General features: G+C 42.1%; 1 protein-coding gene across 1 annotated transcript; it reads left to right on the plus strand.

Annotated features, from left to right (window-relative positions):
- Positions 1-9,960: 9,960 nt before the first annotated feature.
- Positions 9,961-19,615, plus strand: LTV1 (LTV1 ribosome biogenesis factor). The gene is made up of 11 exons (XM_084261465.1): positions 9,961-10,026; positions 11,252-11,383; positions 11,879-12,067; positions 13,071-13,158; positions 14,036-14,156; positions 14,860-15,109; positions 16,052-16,179; positions 16,848-16,990; positions 17,255-17,307; positions 18,057-18,257; positions 18,866-19,615. The coding sequence occupies exons 1-11, from the start codon at positions 10,024-10,026 to the stop codon at positions 18,977-18,979; spliced, it is 1,422 nt and encodes a 473-aa protein (XP_084117591.1). The 5' UTR covers positions 9,961-10,023; the 3' UTR covers positions 18,980-19,615.
- The last annotated feature ends 5,173 nt before the right edge of the window (positions 19,616-24,788 follow it).

A 24,788-nucleotide genomic window follows, 5' to 3' on the forward strand; every position in this document is an offset into this window, starting at 1 on the left:
AAATCAGTCGCAAAAGTCTTTACTGGTAGGCTGGAGCAGTGACTGCTAATGCCACGTTTTATGTTTCAAGACTCTTGCACTGCTCTGAGGAAGAACTCCCAGATGAATCAGTATGTCTTCAGCCAGTGGTCCTGTAAAAGTGACAGAAAATCCTTAAGAGTGTCTGCAGCCTTTTCTTGTTGAGTGTGAAGAATGCTTCTTAGATTCATAATTTTTTATACTCTCTTGAAATTGTACATGTGAATACAGTATTATTAAAATTAAGTGGTATGGAGTGTGAAAGGCAATACATAGTTTTTCTAAGTTGGCCCAAAGGCCTATTAAAAAGCCTGTGGCGTTGTTTACACTAAGAAATTCTCTGTCTTATATTAGCACTTATTTATCCTTTGAATTAATGTACACAACATTTGGGGGGGGGGAGGGAGGCGGGTGTCTGGAATTCACATATGCATACATTTAATGCAGTATTATGATATATTTGCTATTTATCCTTTCTAATGTGTGTACATATTACAATTTATTTTTGTCCTTCATGTGCCCTGTTTAGTTTTTAATTGTGAAGTGTAAGTATTTCTTTTTCAGGCAATAAAAGGTCTGCGTAGATGTCATTTTTACCTCAGAACCTGAAGTAGCTTCTTGTGGAATGCTTTTAGTTTATGAAATGGAAGGTTGTTGTTTTAGATGTCAGCCTAAAGGCAGGAAGGCAATTTGGTGGCTAAAATTAGATCTCCCGCTTTACTGATATTTACAACAAGACCAGGTTTGCCTAAATGGGGTGGATTATTTTAGTAAAGAGCACTTCTAGTAACAGGAGAGTGCTTTCCAACAGCTGCCACTCCGTTATTTTTAAAGAGTTTGACAAACCTTTTTTAAAATAAAAAGATAGATTTATATGACTGTTAGGATCATTTACATTTCAGTAAGAATCTAATGATGTGCAGACTCCAGAATGTCAATAACCAAATATAATAACCATCTACATGCTTGTAGCAAAGGAAAGGAAGTAGCACCTTCCTTTTTTTAATGGAATCAATAAGAGCCATTAGGATTCCATTTGCAGAAAACAGTTTAGCTTCTGCGAGGCCCACCATTTTATAAATATAGAAATGCCACTTTGACATCAAGGAAGCAGTGAAAATGTATCCTTTGGCACTAAATCATACAGGAATGATTAGGCCATTAGAGTTAAAGTTTGTCAGCTATTTTGGTAGAATCCTGATTTTTATTTTTAGAATTTGAAGAGTAAGCTTAAAATTTACACAAGCACTTAATAAATAGTTATCCTGCTTAATTTTTTGTTGTTGTTGTTGTTGCCAAACTTAGAAATGTGTGTCCAAAATCCTATAAAGGTCTACTGTGTTGACTTTGAAGTACAAAATACTGTATTTAACTTCAGAGGAAACAAGTGGAGCAATTAAATAGACCTCAGTGTTGCCTTAATCACCTTGAAACATTTGAAAGCAGCCAAGATACTAAAGGCAGAAAGATAGCCATTGTACAGGCAGAGTAACTTGGGCAAAGGTAAAGTCAACCTATATAAACTTTATATAAGACAGGAGCTTCACTGACATGCCAGAGTATGTACAGATCACACAAGCAAACTAAAACTTGTAAAAGTCTTAGGATGTAGTGAATGAATTGTTCAGGAAGACGTTCCTCTATGCTAGGTCTGGAGCATGGATGGAAAGACATGTGCCACTTTCTCATTTTAAGGCTTAAAAACACAGATGAGGGTACAAGTTCTGGCTCAGACTTCCTCAAGCTGCGTTTTGCCATGAGGATACATAGGTGAGGTATCACTTAGGCTTCCCCTGTCCTCCTTCTGGGTTTCGGGTATTTTAAAGTGTCCACTACAAGCCTTTGCTAGAGGCACAATACTAGCCTGGATAGAGATGCTGAGCTAATCTTTAATTTCTTACAGAATTTCTTATTATTTTGATGGTAAATATTCAGATATAATTCTTTGGCCCACAATTTAGCAAACTACTTAATCAAATTTATGTAACTGGACAAAAATAAGAGAGTTGCCTTTATTGGAACTTATGTAAAAATGTAGTATACTTGCAGAATTAGAACTGTTAACTATCTATTGTGTATTGCACCCACACACAGACTTAGAATTGTATATACTATTTTTATATTCTAAATATCAACTGGCAGAGAAACAACAGCTGTGAAGTGTTATCCATGCAATAAAAAGTAACGAGGTTTTGGTTATGTCACTACATGCAGTGACACAAGCTTGCTTTACCTTATTGAGCTGCCTGAAGTTCGTTTCTGCAGTGTCACCTGGTCCTCTATATTGATGATTTCAAAAGTCTTCAAATGCTACAACAGGCTGCTGGAAATAATTCGTCATGTACCTGTCTGTGGTGCTGCACGTCTGTGAGAAGGGAAGTATCAGGTCCTGAGCAAACTCCTGAGTAAGTAATGCCTGGGAGGGGGGTAGAAATGTCAAAAAAGGCAAAGAAAAATATAACACTTTCCATACAATACGTAGTACAATCCAGCTGGCGCAAAGGGATCAGTGAGTTCATTTTTATGATGTCAGACGAATCATTTAAACGTCACCCACGACATATGACAAACCTCACACACACACTGGTGTTCCACAGAGTCAGACAGGATCTGAGGCGTCTACATCCACACAAAGAGAAAGTGAGTAGCTTCAAGTAGTGGTTTCTGAGATGACCTCATACATGCCATTTATCAGTAGGCTCACGCATCGCAGCGTGTTGCTGTGGGTGCAGAAGGATGGATGCTTAGTCAAATCCTCATTGCTTCACATGACAAAATGGTTCTAGAATGTCCCTCATCTCTCACGTAATAACAATTAGTCCTTGTAACTAAACCTGGTTGTTTCAAACAAAAAATATTCTATCTGAATTTCCTCAAATTGTGGCACATGTGTTGACTCAACAAGTACCAAAAAATTTTAAGCTAAGTGCTACTGATTGCTTAAGCACAATACAATTTCCATGAAACAAAGTAGGACCAGGAGCAGTGTCTTTTCAAAATCACTCACAGCATCGCAGCTGTTTGTGGATCTGTGAGACTGTAGCTATGTGCTGGGTTCAGCATTTACCTGCAGTTGTGTATGTCCCTTGCTGTGGTGGCTTTGACCAACCTCTGATGCGGTGTGGGGCAGAGCAACCCCACACTGAGCAGCTCCTAGAGAAGCACCACAACCTCAGGGTAGACATGTAAAAACCATCTCAGATGGCCACTCTTTTTTTTTTTTCCTGCTTGAAAACCAAATGGAATCTGTAAAACAAAAGTATGAAAGTGTCCCTGATACTGCAGAAATTAGACCCCTCTTTCCAGGTGAGATTAGTGGGGATTTTTCCAGCTGAGCTGCTTCAAACCCGTATTTGTGACTACAGCTACACCAGAGAATTTAATTCAAAATAGCTGTCACTTAACCTGAGTATAAATGTAATCTGAGTCACACTTTTTTATCATCATAAAAAGATCCAGCCAGCACAGACTAAAAAGGTCCATCTAATCTGGCAGCCTGGGACTCGACTGAAACCCATGGTCGGCTGCAGCTGCCAGCAAGTTGGAGCCAGGCTGGGGAGAACCACGCGCTGTGCCCTGGGAAGCTGGCAGACCACACCGGTAGGACAGGTCTCACTGAGCACTGCTGGCATCCCAAGTAAAGACTAGAACAGGAGCCCATGTCTTAGTGTCTGTTAACACTTTAACGATAAAGTAAACCAAGCTAAAAGCCTACATTTGCATTAAATTGTCAGGTACACCTGAACTGCGTCTTTTAATGCCTTCATGTCAAAAAACTCTGGTTTTGTTCATGTCTCACAAAGTAAAGACCTGTGCCGCTGCTGTAAACTAAAATAAAGTCATACTCAGGGTGAAAAACAGAATGAACTTGCCTCCTGCCTTTAGGAGCTCCCACATTTACCTCCATTATTGTTGCTGTCTTTACTCTTACTGCTCAGTGCAGTGCTCACTGCTGGGACTGAGCTTTGAATGAGCAAAAAAAAAAAAATACTTCTGAAAGATTTTATTAGGTCAGTATCAAAACATTTTGAGGATCAAATTAAAAGAAAAGCAAATTCCCCAGAATAGTTTGAAGCTCTATTTAACACACATCTGGGGAAGGAAAAAAAAAAACCCAACCACAAATCCCAAAAATCTTATGGAAGTGTATCTATATAAAGAAAGGGTGAATGGAGTTAAAATCACATATTTTGCTGTAATGTTTTAGCAATTTTCTATTTATTAAATTTAATCATTAATAAGGTCTTGTTTCACTTTGTCAGTGTTCCCATCTTGTTTCAGAATTTTATTGGAAACAGAGCTCTATGAACTAGACACAGCATCTCACCAGTATTTCATTCTTTTCTAGAAGCTAAATATTGCATTGGATAGGAACAAAGAAAATAAGGGTATTCTCTGTATCTCCTTGTTCAACCACTAATTCTTTATATTAAAAAGGTCTTGCAATACTATGTCAAATTTAACCATATTTGAACATTGTTATAATACAGTAAAACATTGCTGAAAATATCTTCTCTTCCCTTCACTACTTTGTGTGGTGGTATATTGATTTGTAAACTTGTATACATTTTGGAATTAAAGAACTACTGTGTTTTGGACAATTATTTTACCTGGTGTGATTTGCAACAAAAAAGGCCTCAATGGCTTGTTCAACTGGACATCTAACTGTGTGAGCAGGGGTGGGAAGGGTGTGGAGACTGCACATACTAATTGCCTGCGATAATTTAAATAGCTCTTCCAATTTTTATTTTTCCCCCTAAAAGAGAAACAGAGTTCCATTTACAACCAAGCTGCAAATCTAGGAGAGGCGTGAGAATGCTGCAGACCATATTGCTCTACATCCCTTCCCAGTGTTTTATGGATCAATTGCTGAAGCAATGAATTGTGGCAGTGTTAGTACACCAAACGTACTGTACCCTAAAAACCAGGCACTCCAGAACGTGTGTTTCCCCCAATGTGCTGGGGGGAGGTAGTACTCACTCAGCAGTAGGAATCCCTGTGCACGTACCTCTTCCAATCGAGTCTGAGAGGATACCTCTAAGAGATGACTCCAGTAAGCAGGGCTTGATAACCCCTCCCCACCACTGCAGGTGGTTATGCTCCATAGGGTCTGATGAGGGTGCGGTAAAGCCAGGAGGTTCTTAACATCTGGAATATTCTATAAGCAGGCCACAATCACCTGAAATGAATTTTTCACATGAATTCACTGGAATTAAAATTTTGCATTACATCATGAAGAGCATCACCTATTAATAAGGCACCGGGACAGTTCTTAAACTTTGTTGTTTTTATTAATTTGATTTAAACTAGAAACAAATTATGCTCAAAGTAATTCACTTGAATTTCATTAAATGTTCCTATTTTCAAGTAAAGTAAGGCAAACATATTCAAGACTTGGTTCCCCACTGCTCATCTGGCTGGGCAGGATGTAGTGACTAGTAAATTCTAAAAAAATGCATCCAAATTTTTATCAGCTTAGAATTTCTGACATTTAAAAATGCTCTTTCCATGTGATTAATGACTTTCAAACACATGAGGCTGTGGAGAATCAACACCGATGACTTTTCAGCAGTATGTATTTTCATAACAATTATTAAAAAAATTTCAACACCATTCTACATTTGCTTGTATTTTGGCAGCTTGGCTTAATGTGATTGAACATGGCAACTATAAAGACATGGCTGACCTGATGCTGTGTTTCACACAGGTGTACTGCTATCTGTGACTGGAAATAACTGGAACTGTTCCAAATTAATGATAGCTGCTTCTTGGGCTTTTACCTGTACCATAGTATATACACCTGTAAGTACACACACACACACATACATATATATATATTCCAATATTGTCATCTGAAAAATAGAATATGCATTGTCTTTTTTATACAGTACGTATGTCATGCTTGGTTTACAGTGTTTTTATTTAACACGCAAAAAAAGTGTGCTGCCTAGTTGTACAGTACTGTAGGATACTCTGCTGTGCACAGTTCCAAGTGTCTTAGACAACTGTTTAGCTCTTTGAATTATAGAGACACAAATGAATTCATATATATATAAAACCACAGAATTAAGAAAATTTCCTCAATAAACTTTTTCAGAAAAATCTTTACAGAAAATATTTTGTTCTTGACTCTCTAGCAAGTACATGGGCGTGTGTAGTGGAGGTCACTTCAGACAGTGCTTACCTGTTGGAAAGTGACCTCCAGAGACTGAATTAAAAGTCCCTCTGCTTGGAAATGAGATGAAGGAAGGTTCCTGAAACCTTCCTTTGAATGCTGGGAGTCCTTCAAACATATCTGGTAGCTGTGGGTGGTGCATTCATGCAGAGGTGTGCTCAAAGAGGTGAGAGTTATTTTAAAAATAGAAAGTGGTGTAGCTCAATGGTTCAGAAAATTAATTTATGCTCCCAGTTTGTTTTTTTTTAAATCAGCAAGAAGGAGGTTTCAATAGTTTTGGTTTTTACTGACAGGTGATTTGTACCAGAATTAGACCTACTGCACATGAACCAAACCAGTCTGCATAGCTGAGGGTCTGGCGTACTCTGCAGTATGTCTGCCAAACTTTTAACATTACAAAGTGGCTGACCGTAACTTTTGCTTTTTAATTATTTTGTAATAACTTCTGCTTTGAAGGAACTAAGAGAAACAATTTAGCATAAATTTCCTCATATGGATGCTTGCTGCCAGCATACTACTTTTGAAGTGGCTGCCTGGACAGTGAGACCATTCCCGTACCGGCCATTCTTCTTCCGCGAGCATGAAAGACGTGATCAGTGACCTGAGCGCTTTCCCCTTCGGTCTCTGTACATGTTCTTTGCTGAGTTTAAGCTGCAAGATGTCTCAGCAGAGAACATGAGGGAGTACAGTGCCAGGGATGGCCTTGTAAGGCTTAGATGAAACCAGCAGTTTAACTAGAGTCCCCATGTGAGAGACCCCCTCATACACATTTCACGTACATGCGATACCAAATTTTGAATTTTGATCTACTGCAGATCTGGTGGGTGACTCGCCCTTGGGTATCAGCAAAGGAGGTAACATGATTCCTATTATTGCTAAGCCCTTGATCTTAAAACTAATCTCCAGATGTATTGCTGTTGGCATAGGTTATCAATCTTCTGTGATAGGGGAGCCTGTTGTTCTAATCACAGTGTGAACATATAACATAGGTCCTTCCCCCTAAATGCTTAGAATCTAAACAGGAAATACATACAGGGTGGGGCTGTGAGTTAAAGCAAGACAGAAAACCCTGAGACCTAAAAAACTTTTAAAAAGTTAAATTTACACATATGAAACAATTAGAAATAGATCTGAGAGCAAAAGATAATCTTTCCCACTTCCAGACTGACATGCTGCTCGTAGACCCGATTTGGGGAATGACAGCACTGCCACTATTAGATAGGGTTTTGGAGATTGTGAGGTGCAATCATGTTACCAAATCTACGTACGAGTTCTTCACACTTCTATGGATACCAGTGCTACCTCAAGGACCTGGAAGCAATAAAAAGTAATCTAATCTATTTTGTTACCCCACAGATAAATGCTAAGCAATGTATTTCTGAGAGTTGGGAGGTTCTGCTCTTAGTTACCTTGTGAAAATCTAGCTCTGCTGTTCCACATGTTGTGGCGTTTGCAGTGTAGAGGAAGGGAGTTGTTCCTGTTAGATGCAGTGCTGAAAAACCCATTCACAGCATGCAGCCAGAGAGTTGCTAACATCCCTGTACCATGATGTGTGCACAACGTTCAAATGGCTGACAGCAACAAGATACTCACCATGTAGTTTGAGGAAGTAAGGGGAAAAGAAGGACCAGCCTTTGTGCAGGTTAATTTTAATCCTCTGACTACAGGTATCATTTCAACTGATGAGGCAGGTCGGATCAGTTTGTGCACTTTGTAAGAGTGATGTGATCAAACTTGTCAGTAAACATGCAAGACTTCAGAAAGCAGTACCTGGAAGAGTGAAAATCTGGGCTCTTTTTGAGCTTTAGTGACACCTACCGAAAAACAACGAAATCCACGTAAGTCTGGTTAAAGCCGGTATTTTGAGGCATACACACACCTTTAGCTGCCTAGATATACGCACATAATAAGCAGATTATTCTTTCTGTTTTCAGCAACCTTTGCATAGTTGTTATTGGTTTAATTCTCTATAAAACCGCTCCCTTGGGCATTTCAATTCTTTTTGAAGTGTAACAAAACACTTTTACTGCATTTCCCTAAATACCAAGCATGTGCTTTTGTAGCAATGAGCACTCATGTCTCTGTGTCATGGCATAGGAAGCAACAAGAAGTAACAACTCATACACACCGCTGTTAATGTAGAATCATAGCATTCCCTGTGCTGTAAGGGACCCACAAGGATTATCAGGTCCAACTCCTGGGTCCACACAGGGCCAGACAAGTCAGAGCATCTGACTGAGCACATCGTCCGGACACTTCTTGAACCCAGCCAAGCTCGATGCTGTGATCCTTTCCCTGGGGAGCCTGTTCCAGTGCCCAACCACCCTCTCAGTAAAGAGCCTCCTCCTAATATCCAACTATCCAACCTGAACCTCCCCTGTCATGGCTTCACGCCGTCCCCTCGGGTTCTATCCCTGCTCACCAACGAGAGGAGATCAGCACCTGCCCCTTCTCTCCCCCTTGTCAGGAAGCCAACGACAGCGATGAGCTCTCCCCTCAGCCTCCTTTTCTCCAGGCTGCACAAACCAAGGGACTTCAGCCTCTCCGCATAAGACTTCCCCTCCAGACCCTTCCCCATCCTCTCTGCCCTCCCCACGGCGCTCCCTGACAGCTCTGTGACCCCTTGTCCCGCGGCGCCCGAACCCGCACCCTGCGCCAGGTTCAGCCTCGGCCGGGGCCCCGCGCGTCGGGCGGCTGCTGCCGCGCCTCCGGCCTCACGCGCGCTCTGTACGAAAGGTCACTGGGCTCCACTGGGGTCTGCGGCAGCGCCCGAGCCCTCGGGGCAGTGAGGGAATCACAGAATCACAGAATCACAGAATCTTAGGGGTTGGAAGGGACCTCAAGAGATCATCGGGTCCAACCCCCCTGCCAAAGCAGGCTCGCTATCTCATATTACACAGATAGGCATCCAGACGAGACTTGAATATCTCCAGAGAAGGAGACTCAACCACCTCCCTGGGCAGCCTATTCCACTGCTCCGTCACCCTCACTGTGAAAAAGTTCTTCCGCATGTTGGTGCGGAACTTCCTATGCTCCAGCTTACAGCCATTGCCCCTAGTCCTGTCCCCACAGACCACTGAAAAGGGGCTGGCCAAATCCCCCTGCGTCCCAAGTCTAAGATATTTATAAACACTAATTAGGTCTCCCCTAAGCCTTCTTTTCTCCAGGCTGAACAGACCCAGCTTACTCAGCCTTTCCTCATATGGGAGATGTTCCAGGCCCTTAATCATCTTCGTGGCCCTTCTCTGGACTCTCTCCAGGAGATCCCTGTCTTTTTTATACCATGGAGCCCAGAACTGGACACAGTACTCCAGGTGGGGCCTGACCACCCCTGACCGCACCCCCCCCCGCCTCGTCACAGAAGCCCCGCGCCCTCAGCCGCGCCTCCCCACCGGCGAGCCCCGCCCTGCCCGTGCAGAGTGACAGCGCCGCCACTGCGCACGCGTGCTGCCCTTTGGCCGGCCGCAGAGCGTCGCTGGTGAGCAGAACCATTCTCTGCTAGCTTGGGGGGGGGGGAAGGGAAGTGGGAAAATATGCCTGCGGAGGGCGGGAGCGAGTAACCCGCTCGCAGAGCCTCTGTTTTATTAAAATGCTTTCTGAGTCTGAGAAAACTCCCGTTGTGTTTGTTACTGGGAAGACATCAGGTCTTTCCGGAGTGGTAGCCTATCGCTTTCTCCTCTTTGGTCACTGGTTTCTCCCAAGATGGAGGCGGCAGGTGGGCGGTGCTGACGCTCGGCACGCGTGAGCGCGGCCGGGGCCGGGGTCGGGAGCGGCTGCAGCGGTTCCTCTGGCCGGCGGGCAGCGCGCGCCGCCCGGGCTGCCCTCGCGCCATGGTGAGAAGGAGGAGAAGGGCTGGGGGCGGCCCGGCCGCGAGCGGCTCTCTGACCCTCGCCTCCGGCTGTTCTCCCCCGGCCTCTGGGTTGGAACCGGGCCGTTCCCGTAGCGCGGTTCGGAGGGGAGAAGCGGCCCGTGTTGCTTGCTGGGCTGTCCGGGAGCTTTGTCCAGCTTACGGGACTTGTCCCGCCAGCCCTGGGCCTGCGGCGGGGAGCGGGAGGTGGTGGCGAGGGAGAGGCGGGCGCGGGAGGAGCAGCGCTGCGGGGTGGGCTGCCGCCGCCCCGGCCTGGCGCGGTGTCCCGAGGCGTGTGCCGGTGCGGGGCGAGCGGTGGGGTCTTTCCTGGTCGGGTGGATCCGGCGTGGCTGTGTTACGAGCTCTTAGTTTGTGAGTTTGTTTGCGGGGGCAGCTCCTTGCCTGCTGCCGGAAGCTGGCCGTGTGCTTCCTGCTGTGGCTGCTCCCAGCATGAGGTGTTAAAGCGCAGTTGGGGCATTTTAACTCAAAACCTTATGGTGGCAGCTGATGTGCGCCGAGCTACTGTGTGACGCTGTGTGCTTAATTGCCAGGTAAGGAAGATAGGCTAGATCTGTGCTTTCCAAGCTGCATGTGTCTGCTGTTGACACACTTTGGCAAGTAAGGCTGGAAATCTTGCTGAAAGTCTTTCCCGAAGTCAGATGTGCTAACGTGTAGAAAAAGCCAGTTAAGAATACTTCAGGTTTTTGTTGATCCAGAATGTAGATACAGTTCTGATGTTACAGATACGTTTGTGCAACAGTGCACTTCTCATGGTAATTGAATTACTGGAGTAGGAACAGCTGTCTAAACAATTTTCAAGAACCAAGGTGTGTCCTGATGGATTTCTGTATGTCAGTTTCCTGTGTTTCTCGGATAAAGTTTGTTTCAGATTTGACTGAGTGTTTAAAAGATAGTTAATTTATGAGGATTGCATGTTAGGGTGCATATCCTATAATCAAATATTTATTGTGCTGATGTGTTGCCATTTTGCAGCTGAAAACAGCTGTGTGTGCTGTCGGAACATATGAAATGGCTGTTGTTTGTGTGGTAGAAGAGCTGACTTATGGCTAGTCTCTTTTTACTTTGTCTGTCAGTATATGTTTATAAGGTGTTGCCTTAAAAATAATCTAATAGCATGTTCCAGGCAAAATACTCTTTTTAGGTGCATTTAATATTTTTTTGTTAATGATTAACCAAGTGTCCTTTTGCAGCCTCACAAGAAAAAGAAACCCTTCATAGAGAAGAAGAAAGCAGTAACATTTCACTTAGTGCACAGAAGTCAGAGGGATCCCCTTGCTGCTGATGATACTGCGCCCCAGAGAGTTCTGCTGCCTACACAGAAAGTAAGTGTTTGCTTTTAATATCGAGGTTCATTCAGATAAGAAATGCTGCAGCAGGGAAGAGTGGATATGCAATTATACAGTTCAAAAATGTGTCCTGATTCAAGGTAGGTTTTAGTCCAGTTTACTAAGAAGAAGGGTATTTTGTAGGTAATCCAATAATTGTGAGTTTATACATGATGGGTTGAAGGATGACTGACTGGCATTGAGGATATAAACAGATTAAAGAAGCAACAACAGAGATTGTCTGACCCACCCTGAAAAAGCAGGCTTGGTTTGTTATGCTTCTTATGGAAAACATTGTTTAAGGTCCTGTTCAGGCAGCACCTGAACACTGAACCAGATGCTTACAGCGTTCTGATTGCCTGTTTATTGGGGTAATGAGTAGAGAAAGGACTACAAGGACTTTAGAATTCAGGCATTCTCAATAGATGCTTTTTGCTAGTAAGTTTTAAATGGGCTTCATTAACTAAATGTATTTCTCTTTGTGATTCCAAGGGGCATGAGGAAAAAAGGAGGGAAGAGCAGCGGAAGTATGGAGTCTTCTTTGATGACGACTATGACTATTTGCAGCATCTAAAAGAAGCCTCTGGTCCCTCAGAGCTTGTCCCTTCTGTGCGTGGACAGCAAAGTAGAATTGTTGTCACAAATGAGGGGCACATAGAAGATGAAATTCAGCGAGTTCCAGTAAGTAGTATTTTTGTTAATAATAATCTTATGCTCTTCTTTGGAGTTTAGCATTCTGTAAATACATTAACCATATTCCACAAGTGTTATTGTGATGTATACGTATACATATATATATATAGAGAGAGAGAGCATGTAAAGGATCTTTTTAAGGATCCTTTTGAGCCATAGTCAGACTTTCCTACAAGTGAAAACAAAACTTGACAAGCCAAAGTTTATTGATGAACAGTATTTCGCTATCAGAGGGTTAAAATACTTTGTGTACCTATGACAAGCTTTTCTTTGAAGAGGTGGCTTACAAAAGTGTGTGTTTGGAAAAGTCATGTGATTTTTCTGGGGTTGGTAATTTCTTTTAAGATTTTTGGAAGTTTTGAATGCTCAGGTTGTTTTTAAAGTGGAATGTAACAAAATCCAGAGGGGAAAACACAAACTTTTCAGTTGCTGATATAACTTGTGGAATTTCATGATGCGAGATCATGTTGGAATGGAAAATCAGTAAGTAGTTTCAAGCAATGAAGTATGCAATTCCCAGTCACTCACTTCTAATTGAGGGAGTTTGGTTTAACCAAATACCGTCATTTTAGTAGGAGCCAGTGTTATTAGTCAGAAATACCCTTCAGGTACAGTTTGGTGAAAATACATTAGATCTAAAAATATTTTAGATGTGTATGTTAATAAACCTTTAATAAGCCTTTCAATAAAGGAGAAATTTCAGATGTGTGTTAGTGTTCCCCAAAACAAACAAACAAACAAAACCTTCCAAATTCCATTTTACCTGCTGTACAGCCATTCTCTAAAAATCTTCAGAGATGCAAAAATGCTGTCTCTATGCCTGGAGAATGCTGACATGAGAATTAATGCTGCCGATGCTTTACCTGGCTTTCATGGCATAACTGAAAATTTGTCACCAATAAAATGGTGCCTGACTTATCTCTGTGAGTGCTACTTAAACATTTTCTTTTGGTCATTTCATTATCTGGGGTTTTTTTGTTTATTTTTTAAGGCTCCATCCATTAAGTTGCCTTCCTCAGTGTTTGCCACAGAGTTTGAAGAGGATGTGGGCTTGTTGAATAAAGCTGCTCCTGTTTCAGGTATCGTTAAATCATTGATCTTTCTGTGACATGAGTTGCTGTCTGATGGCAAGTATGGCTCTGAGCACAGTGTTGTATTAGTTTTGGTTTTAGAACAGGCTCAACAGTGACATAAGAATGATCTATGAGAGACCTATGTTTCATTTTGAGACCTGTTTCTGTGATTCATTAGTAATAGCTTTGCTGGGAGGGGTGGAATCAATGAGCTCTTGCTATTGTGTAGCAAATAAAAACTAATAGCAGGGAAAAACTAGATAATGCTCCATCTGTTGGAATCCAAGTCTAGACCAGGATTTTCACTCTCAGAATTTCTCTTCAAATGCAGTGGTGGTTACTTTCCTTCATTAGTAGTAGTCCAGGGTTACAAGCTGCAAGCACGCTTTTGTTATGTATCCATACCTGCACTAAATGCTCATTTTACAACTATCTTAATGTTTCCTAACAGGAAGTAGCTGTGGTAGTTCTCTCTGTCCTTCTGTGACAGAAGGATGCTAAAGATGCTTCTGTTAATAGCAGTACAGAAACACTTTCTGACCATTTGTAATGTAGGGAATTTTAGGGTTGGCAGCTGATCATATAGTACTTCAACTTGGAGATTTTTTCTTTCATGGTATTCTAAGTAAAGTACTTATGGAAACTTTAGACTTAGACTTCTAGGGAATGTTCTTTTCTGGATGAGGAAAACTGCGAATAGGCTGGTGGCTTGTCCTGGCTTGTATCAAATCTACAAACATTATTGAGGAATTTTGTGATTTTTTGGCTTGTTCTTTCCTTAGTGCAATTTAACAGTGTAGTTAGTTTACTTTTTCTCCAGGAAGGTAGCTTCTTCGTAAGGTCAGAGAAACTGGAATATGTATGTTTGTTTTTAACTTTCCAGGACCACGACTAGATTTTGACCCTGATATTGTGGCAGCTCTTGATGATGATTTTGACTTTGACAATCCAGAAAATATCCTGGAAGATGATTTTGTTCTACAAGCAAATGAACCACGGAAGAGGTAGGTTTGTAGAACTGTTTGAAATCTGAAACCCTCCTTGCTTCCTACAATACCACATGAAATAAAAAAGAGCATCATTCCAATCTACGTGTGACAAAGGAATACTTGGGTGGTAGCTTACAAAGTTGAAGTTTCATGTAATAATTTCACTTATCCAAAAGATGAGTTTCATTTGTTAATTTGAGCCCATGGATTGTATGTATTTCTTTACAGATGTTGTGTATGGAATAATAGGATTCTTGAACTATTTAAATCATTACCCTCTATCACATTCAGTAGTAATATTGATGAAGGCTGACAAGGGTTTGCAAAATCTTTACAAATGCTTTGTGTGATACCTCACTGCACAGTATTTGTTTAGGTTTTGGTATCATTCTCATCATTCTATGATCAGTGTGAAATTTTGCTAGTTTTAATATTCAAAAATGCAGCTAGTGTATTTCTTTTTGCACTTTGACATGTATGGCTGAGTGCAAACATAACCTCACTCTCAGGGCACAGGTGCCAACAGTTATCAGAATTATTTTCAGCTTTCAGGCAAGAGTAGTATTATGCTGGCCTTGGCAACAACTTTACTTTTAAACTTGTTTTTCTTTTACTGGCTTGAAAATAATAACTTCCTATCTTTGAGGATTTAAAACTACTATTGCCAAATTGTTTCAGATATCCCAACATAAATAAAACTGTTCGTACTTCTGTTCAGGGGATCAGATGCTGAGGATGAAGATGAATGGGAAGATGTGGAGGATGGTAGTGATGAAGAGGATGATGGCAGTGACGATGAAGACTACGATTCAGAAGGTCCTTTATCAGATGATGGGGTTCATGGACAGACAAAAGAATTTCTCTTTATGCAAGAAGAAACCAGGAGTCGTTTCACAGAATATTCTATGACATCTTCAGTAATGAGAAGAAATGAGCAGTTAACCCTGTTGGATGACAGATTTGAGAAGGTGAGGCAGCTCAGGAACGTAACTGTTCAACGCAAGTGTGTTGGATGCTTTGCCTTTTGATCCATCTCAAAGTGGTGTCCTGTATGGCTGTGCAAACGCTCACTGCCTCCAGGAGTCAGGGCGTCACACAACTGTTCTTTGCACATATTCGACACTTAATACTGTGTGCACTAAGTGCATGGGTTATAGTGTTAATTGCTATTAAAAGGTCTAAGGCTGACATGGGATATTAGGAAGAGGCTCTTTACTGAGAGGGTGGTCGGGCACTGGAACAGGATCCCCAGGGAAGGGGTCACAGCACTGAGCTTGACTGAGTTCAAGAAGCATCTGGATGATGTGCTTAGTCACTTGCTTTGACTTGGCTGGACCTGTGTGGAGACAGGAGTTGGACTCGATGATCCTTGTGAGTCCCTTCCGACTCAGGGGATTCTATGATTCTGTGATATCGTTAAATAAAATTATTCCAATCAGTGTAATGACCATTCATAGTTGTATTTTACCCTTTTGTCCAAGAGAACCAGTTTATCACAGCAAATCGTGTAGAAGTGCCTGGTAAAGACTCTCTCCCTTCACCCTTTGTCCCTGCTGTGCTGAGTATACATTCCTGACCGCATGTCAGAGCAGTGGAAGTATGGTGTAACTTCTGTCCTGAGCAGTGACAGGCTTTTTAATATGCAGATTGAAATAAAGCCTCAGAATAAGAAACATCTTTCAGAAGCTGGCTTGTCTATTATTAAAAGATAACTTTGTGACTCCCATGCTGAAAGAATACTGATGATAGGGAGGAAATTCTACTGCAGACATGCTTGGCAGTTGTTCAACAAACCAGAGGGGAGAGAAAAAAGGGATAAATAGAAAGAAATGTGAACATCTTCTTTAAGCTGTCATGGACTTGCATGACAAATGTGATCTAATTACAGGGACCTGCTTCTTTGTTTTCAGTTTTTTGAACAATTTGATGAAGATGAAATTGGAGCCTTGGATAATGTGGAGTTGGAAGGCTATATTAACACAGACAATGCTCGGTTGCAGGAAGTCCTGAATGATTACTACAAAGAGAAAGCAAAGAAGTATGTATTCCCAGAAGCACTGCTTCACATAAATAGTGTTTATATTGCAAGTTTGGGTATGTTGTTGTGGAGTCTTCCTCTCTGGATACTTTCAGAACCTGCCTGGATGTGTTCCTGTGTGACATGCCCCTGCTTGGCAGGGGGCTGGACTAGATGATCTCTAAAAGTACCTTTCAACCCCAACAATTCTGGGATTCTTCCAGTTCGTGTACTCAAAGATTACTTCCCACAATAAAAGTAGCTACACATGAATAATTGCCATTTTTTTATGTCACTGAAGGAGATGATAAAATCAAGTGGAGTAATTTTGTTGTTTTATGTGAGATTATGGTCCTTTTGTATAATTGCTTTGAATTTAGTGTAAGTGATATCCAGAGGCATGCTTCCTTTCCCCTTTTTAATGTAACTTTCCCTTCTCCTTCTGCTTTAGTTTTTAACAGGCTTTGTAGCCAAGTATTTTCGGTCCTGCTAGTACACAGATGATCCCACTATATACTTGGTTACATAATAAACTCACAAGCAACTGTTGCATGGGTACATCTGTTTGTAGCACTGCAAAAATCAGTGCTTATAAACCAACCCTGTGCCAGTGGATTTCTGTAATTACATGTTTTCAAGCAAAGACAAACCTTGTATTTATTTTTTTTTTCTTCTGGCTTTCTTCAAAGTTGTGTGAAATTGGATGCTCTTGAACCCTGCGAAGATCTGGATGCTCCTGTAAATGAAAACAGTGAGGAAGAAGAAAAGGAAGAAACAGTAGCTGTAGTTATTAAAGAACCAAAAGAAAAGTGGGATTGTGAATCCATCTTGAGTAAGTCTTTTGGAGTTTGCTTGTCTGTTTGTAGGATTTCAAAGTAAATAGTAGGTGATCTCAGAACTTTAACAGTGCTTTAGGTAAAATGGTTTCTGCTTCGGGAGCACTATGGCTGGATAAAACTTTTTCATTTGTGTGAATAAATTAGGTTTTGCAATTTGATATCTTCAAAGACTGAATAGTAGTACAATTCATAATAAATTGAATTAACTTTGCAAGCCTTTCTTCACTACTTTTTTTTTTTTTTCCCTTTGTGGCTAGGTACGTATTCAAACTTATATAATCACCCAACGCTTATTAAGGAGCCATCAAAGGTAAAACCATTATGCTTACTCTTAACAACCTGGCTTGGGAAAATTTGAGGTAAAAATGTGATTGTTTTCTCAAAAGATACCTGTGTTTAAAAGGAGGAGGGAACAGAAAAAAGGATTGGGGAGGGTTTTTGCCTCTGGTTTTGCTTTTTCACTGAAGAGGGGTGTGGCTATTTTTAGGTTGTTTTTTTTTTTAATTTTCCTGTTAGAAGGAAAATTGAGTAAGTAATAGCAGGGAGAAGCAGAGCAAGGAACTTAGTTTCTTGTTATCCCTTATACCTTTCTGTAGTCCATGTCTTGCAACCATATATTAGGCATTTTTTTCCCCTGAAAATAAGCTTGTATTTTCCTTCTGTAATTTGGAAGAATTTATTCTAGTTCTTTGGCCTTCCAGATGTTCCCTGTCATTACAGCACACAGCTTGATGTTATAGATGTGTGAGATGTTGAAAGGAAGCCTTTTTCTTGAAAGCTTATGAAGGGTTATTAAGTGCCTACTTGTGTGCTTTCTTTTGGTAATCTTTAAATAGAAGGGAGAAGGGTTTTTGTTGCTCTGGGAGGCTGGATTCTGCTGACCGGTGTGTTTGAATTCTCAGTTTGGTATTTATGGGCGTTTTTCTGAGGAAAGAAAATGGTATTGGGAAACTTAGGTGGTGTTACTGTTAAATCTGAATCCAATGTTAAGGCAGCGCGATGTGTGCCGCTTGGAGATAAAGCGAGGGACCGCTGATACAGCCGTGCTTTCTGTTTTAGCCAAAACCAATAAAAATTTCCCAGAAGACTGGAATTCCCCTCCATATCTTGCCTGAGAAAGGCCTCACTGGTAAGCAGGTTGAGCGCATGCAGATGATTAATGGCAGTGACCTGCCGAGAGTGTCCACGCAGCCCCGTTCCAGAGATGAGAGCAAGGAGGACCGCAAAGCTAGAAAACAGGCAATCAAAGAGGAGCGAAAGGTACACCTCACTTTAAATAAAACCCTGGAAAACCATGTTACACTAACTCAGTTCTGGCTTAGGAACTTCTTTAAAAGCACATTTGGTCTTGTGTCTGGGAATCAATAGGAAAAACTTGCTGGTCTCAAGGGACTAACTCTTGCTGCTTTAAAATAAATCTACTGGAAAGGAGGTTAACCTCATAATTTTGTCAGCCTAATTTCCTATATGGAAATTTTGGTTTGGTCTTGTGGCCATTGTTAGATTTGTAACTTCAGAAAGAGCCCTCGTGTTTCCTTACTATCTAGGGAAGCAAAGAAAACAGTTATGATGTTTCAGATCACACCAAGTGAGAAGTGTCTGAAAGAAATGTGGGAAATGTAGTTGGCCACAGTGATACACCAGTTGCTTTATTTAGGAACAGAAGTTGCCAGCATGTTAGAAGCTTCAGCTAATTAAAGATGATAATCCTAGTTGCACACACATTAATTTGACTACTAATAATTAGTGCCATAAATAGTATTGTTGTCCTGATAGCTGCTGTTGTCATGGTCTAGAACTGTTCATTAAAATGGGTTTTTTTGCATGTTATGCCTGTTTTGTGAATTTGTACTTGTTTGTCTGCACAGGAACGCAGAATGGAGAAGAAAGCCAACAAACTGGCCTTCAAACTGGAGAAAAGGCGGCAAGAAAAAGAGTTGCTCAATCTGAAACAAAACATGCAAGGACTGAAGCTGTCATGATGAAACTGAGGAACTCTGCTGTGAAAACAACTGAAGTTTTCATTTGTATTGAGAACTGCTAACTGGTAGCTTTGGTGATGCACAAAGGGGGCTTATTCAGATGTTACTGTAACAAGAACAAGTAACTTGTCATTCTCTCTGAAATGATACACATAAAACTCTGTTAGTGTTGTCTATTCTGAGTGACATGGCAACTGTTGCAAAGGTTCATTACAGTAGAAAGGTAAGAAAAATATTTTTTTATCATTTTAATACAAGCTGTCACTGGGCAGAGTTTTATAGGTGTATTTGTTGAATGCCTTCAGCAGATTGGCAGAATCCTACAGATTTGATCTGAAAACCTTCTTCCATTAATATTTTTTTCAGTTTACAGAGCAATATATTCATTTATGTCTTCTCTCCCTCACACTGGTGGTTAAATGTAGTGCCTTGATACAGTGCGGTTTTGTCAGTCAAGGAGTTTTCACCCAGTCCTTAGTTCTTTTGGAGCTGGTTATTTATTGTTTGGGTACTATTGTGAAAGATGTAAAATAACCTTGTGTAAACAAAGGTGCTGAAAAGCAGTTGTGCAGGTAGGCACCCCTGTTACCTAACCTGAGCTTTATATTTCTTAGCAAATAAAATCTGATCAGCACATGCTACAGTAGTTGGTGACCATTACTGTTGCCATGGGAATTAGCTTTGCTGAAGGTACTCAGCCTGAGGGTCTCAGCAGATACGTGGAGAAGTGCTGTGTGTTGCAGATAGCCGTTGTCTGGATTTTCCTGACAGCCTTACCGGTCAGTTTGCATTTCAATTGAAACCCACTAGAACTGTTGTAAAGACTTTGTGAAGATGAGCAGACAGGAAACATCTTTAGGCCTGGTGTGATCACAGACTTCTGCGCTGTCCACGTGAATTGTTCTGAGCGCAACCTGTCCGTACACGCGATTGAAAGAGGACTGACTACAAATCCTGTCCAAGTCCTCCTACATTCATAAGAAACCCTCAGCTTTTAGGACTGGGCTGAGCAATCATCTACTCTTGGGTGAGAAGTTAACTGGGTTATGGGTAAGTAACTAATATAGCAACAGGGTGGCTTGATTACTACTAAATTTAAAGCATCTTAAATATTCCTTAAAGAGTAAGTACTGGGTGGAGACAAGCGAATGGAAAGGTCGATGAGGCCTTTTAATGCACAGAAACAATTCCAAGCACTTTGTGTTTATTGAAGAAGGCTTTTGCTATATATTTTAATTGATAAAGTAAGATGTTGGAAAAGGTCCAGAGGAGGGCCACAAAGATGATTAGAGGGCTCGAGCACCTCTCCTATGAGGCCAGGCTGAGAGAGTTGGGCTTGTTCAGCCTGGAGAAGAGAAGGCTCCAAGGAGTTCTAGCATCTTTCCAGTACCTGAAGGGGTCTAAAAGAAAGCTGGGAAGAAACTTCTTAGAAGAGCATGTAGCAATAGGACGAGGGGGAATGGTTTTAAACTGTAAGGGGGTAGATTTAGATTGGACAGTAGGATTAAATTCTTCACTATGTGGGTTGTGAGGCCTTGGCCTAGAGAAGCTGTGGCTGCCCCCTTGCTGGCAGTTCCAGGCCAGGTTGGATGGGGCCTTGAGCCGCCTGGTCTAGTGAGAGGTGTCCCGGCCCATGGCAGGGGGTTGGAACTTGATGATCTTTAAGGGCCATTCCAACCCAAACCATTCTATGATTCTGTGTTTTTGGGACAAGGGAATAAAGAGGCATTTAAGTCTACAAATCTCCTGATGACTGCTCAGGGAACTGCAATGGTGATAACAGTATTCACATCCAGATTAAGCTTTCAGTTTCTTAAACTGTTCAAGAGTCTGTCTTAACCAATTTAGTATAAACTGTCTTGAATCATAGAACAAGTTTGAGAGTTTTAATTCAGCTGGTATCTGTATTAGTTACAGTGTTTCACAAGCTTAAGGAGGGGAATGGGGTGTATCTGTGTGCTTGTGTCATAATTGTTAATTATGTAACTGCTGATGCATGGTAACTTGGAGGGTGAGGTTTCGGGTAAGGACTACCTAGTCCTCATGCCATCAATGCAGAAGAGGAAATTGGAGAAACCATTAACACTGAGATGAGTCAGATACCAGAAAAGGAATTACATGAAACATGTGAGTAACAATCAGTGGAAGGTGATTTTAGTGGTTTACTGAAATGGAAAATCTACTAAAAACAATGCATGTGTTCTTCACCAGTGCTTTACTCATTTGCTGTTGGATGTGTCTAAAGTAACTGATTAGATGTAGCAAATTGTCCTTTTCCCTGACTTCTCGTTGCTGATTCAGTGATACTGTGCTTCTACCTAAGTTAGGAAGGATCCATGGGCAAGGACACCCTCCACTAGACCAGGTTGCCCAAAGGCCCATTCAGCCTGGCCTGGTATTTTTCCTAATATCTAATCTACCCTCCTTCAGCTTAAATCCACCACCCCTTGTCCTGTCTCTCCATGTGTCTGTAAACAGTCCCTCTCTAGCTTTCTTGCAAGAACCTCCAGGTAGGGTTTTGCAAGAGCGGAGTAGAGGGGCGGAGTCCCCTCCCTCAGCCTGCTGATCACACTGGTTTTGTTGCAGCCCAGGATGCAGTTGGCTTTTCTGGGCTGTAAGCACACATTGACAGCTCATGTTGAGGTTCTCATCCACCAACACCCCCAGGTGTTGCTCTCAATCCATTCTCTGCCCAGCCTGTAGTTGTGCTTGGGAGTGCCCAGACCCATGTGCATTTGGCCTTGTTGAACTTCATGAGGTTTGCACAGGCCCACTCCTTAAACCTGTCAAGATCCCTCTGGATGGCATCCCTTCCCTCCAGTGTGTCAACTACACCACACAGCTCAGTGTCATCAGCAGACTTGCTGAGGGTACAAACTCTTTGGTGGCAGAGTGCTGGTGACATGTTGCTTTCTCTTGGAGAGGCATCTGCTACATCTGGAATTGGCTGCCTCAGGGGTGGAAGCCCACTGTCATGGGCTGATCCAGATTGCATTGAAACAAGGGGAATCAACAGAACACCTTCAGCATGTTGATGACATCATTGTGTCGGGCAACAGAAGAAGTTGTTTTTGAGAGTAAATAATTCAAATCCTTCTGAAAGCCAGCTTTGCCATAGAACAAAGTAAAGGCCTTTTAAGAAAAATAAGCTGCAGTGATCGAAGTAAATTCCTTCTGGAAAAATCAAACAGTATCAGTCAAACCCTTGATGGGATGAGAGCAGAATAAAAGATGAGGGTGGCAGAGAACAGTATTTGAGAGGAAGAGTATGGTCTGGGCTAAGCACAGAGGCACAGAAAGATGTTTCTTGGGAGCAAGAGTGGAAAGACATTCAAACTGAAGCAATGGAGTAAGAGTCAACAAAGAGCTTTGTTCCTCTCCTCTTCTGAGTGATGAAATGCCATAGAAACCTTAACTCTGCACCTTCCAGTATGGTAAAATCTGAAGAAGAAGGTAAGAAACAAAAGCAGACACACATCTGCTGCTCAGCTGGGCAAAGATTTCTCTTGTTTCAGCAAGAGCAGGTAAGGAACACGTGAATAAGAAGTCTTTCCTGCTGCAGGCTACGAGTCTTCTGGAGAGTGAGTGCTCTTTGTTAGGGAGTTTTCCTATAAGCTGGTTTTGTTTAAGTAACGTTCTGAAATGAGAAACGTGTGACTGCTATTGGAGTCAGAAAGTAAAAGTACTTCCCACATAAGTTAAAAACCTGTGTTTTCAAGCAATTACTGATTTAAAACAACAAAAAAATATTCCACATAAATTTGACACCTGTGAAGTTTAGCACATCATGGAAATGTTCTGCATTAAGAATGAAAACAGTGTCATGCTTAATGGCTACCTGCCACTTTCTGGAATCACAGTGATTTACCCTGAGCCGTTACTGGGCATTGTTAGCTCATGTCATTGATGAATTACAAATGAAATTGAATGAATTTGGGTGCAGATTGCTTGCTTTTGCTTCTCAGCACCACCCTGCCCTTCCCTGAATTCAGGGAGCAGTGAACTTCAGTCTTCCATCATCTCCTCGCCCACCCTCAATGTCATCATTCATGTAAAGACATACCTGAGAAGCTGTGGAAAACAAAAAGCTCTCCATGGTGTAGTGGAGAGCTTGTGCCTCATGAGAACAAGGTCACTGAGGTAGTTCTGCAGAAGGGAGCCCAGCACATGGCTGGAAACGTCCCTTTCTGACCCCAAACGCTGCCCCAGCGAGGGCTCAGCCTGAACTCTGACTCTGCTGCACTCGCACTGTGTAACTGAGGCTCTCACATGGTTTGGATTTTGCACAGCTGCCCCAAGTCAGGATCTGGCTCCTTGTGCGACCTGCGGAAGACTCTTCGCGCAGGACGTTCTGGTAAAACAAAACTCTTTTTGTGTTCAGTCAAAAGGGGTGGTGACTGCTGGGGAAGGAGGAGGTGCCTGCTGGTAGAGAAATGGGTTGAACACATGTTTAAAAGAGCAAATGATCTAGTTACTGCTTATTAGAGAATTAGCGAATGCCTACAGAAACATTTATGACTTCATCTGCAATTTTGCACTATCCTAACTTACATGATGGTCCAAAACCAGAAGTTTACTATATGTCTTGGTGAGACATAAATTATTAACCTGAAGCTTCCTTTGTGTTCCAGGTTTCTAGGCAGAATTTGTTTTTTCTGGCTTCCTGGGAAAAATAGACTAATAAACCATCTGATAAGTAGTCCTTTGACAGCACAATGCGGGCACCAGGCTCTGCTCCAAAGCCTGCTGAAGTGAATGAAAAGATTCCCCCTGACCTCGCTGATCCCTGGATTACAGACTAAATGGGTGGCTGCACAGTTTGCCTGACACAACCCAACTGCGGGGTTTTTCTGCAAAGCTGGGGGTGGGGGGGTAGGCCCTGCATGCATCCACCCCTCCCTTAGTTTGTGTTCCTGATCCTGTGGCAGATAGGATCAGACCTGCAGTGGAACTGAAAACTGATTTAGCGAAATATGTAAACAAAAGTACACTGGAAGCTGAGTAACTACGAGGGCAGAGACAAAGGTGGAACTGCCCCATGTTAATAGTTCCCCATTTGGCATCTCAGGTCAGATACATGAAGAACATGAGGGATTAAGCAAGAGAAATTGTTTGAAAAGGCAGTTATCTCTGTCTTTGGGAAGGCGGGAAGTGTCTCGGGCCTCACACCAAGCATAGTGACAAGTCCTGTAATGGCTGCCCGATGGCGCAGGCCTGGTGTGCCCCTCAGTGAGCAAGGTGCAGGTACCTGCTGCCCCCTTTTTCCTGCAGAGGAATCCTCATCCCGGGTTTGCTATCAAGAATGTCCAGAAACAGAAGGTAAGGACCCAAAATACACAAGTAGAAAGGGGCAAAGGGAAACAAAAATTGAGATGTATGTTGTGGTAGAATGAGGGGGCTTTGGCCCAGCCGAGCTGTAACCAACGTGTCTTACTCAGGTTGCTGTTTAGCTGCTATGAGAAGAGAGTGGACAGCATAGAGAAAGGTGTGAGAAGATCAAGAAAGTATGAGAACTGGAAAGGGGGAGGAAGCAAAGGAATAGGGTGTTTAATCTACTGGCTGCAGCTGGGCTCAAATAGGTGTGATCCGCAGCATGAGAGTGAGGATGTAGTTTGGTCATCGCTTCCACAGTGTTCCATGCGAAGGGGATTGCCCATCCTGTTGCAGAAGAGTGAGGTTGATGCTAAAATCCGAGACACTTCTGAACCTTAAAACCTCCTTTGTTGAGAGGCATGGCTCTTCCACAAATTCCGCTCTGGGTATCTAGCTAGGTAAAACTTCCCCATGCTTTCAGCTGCAGATGTTATCC

This window comes from Gallinula chloropus (genome assembly GCF_964237585.1).
Source record: "Gallinula chloropus genome assembly, chromosome: 3".
Classification (NCBI taxonomy): domain Eukaryota; kingdom Metazoa; phylum Chordata; class Aves; order Gruiformes; family Rallidae; genus Gallinula; species Gallinula chloropus.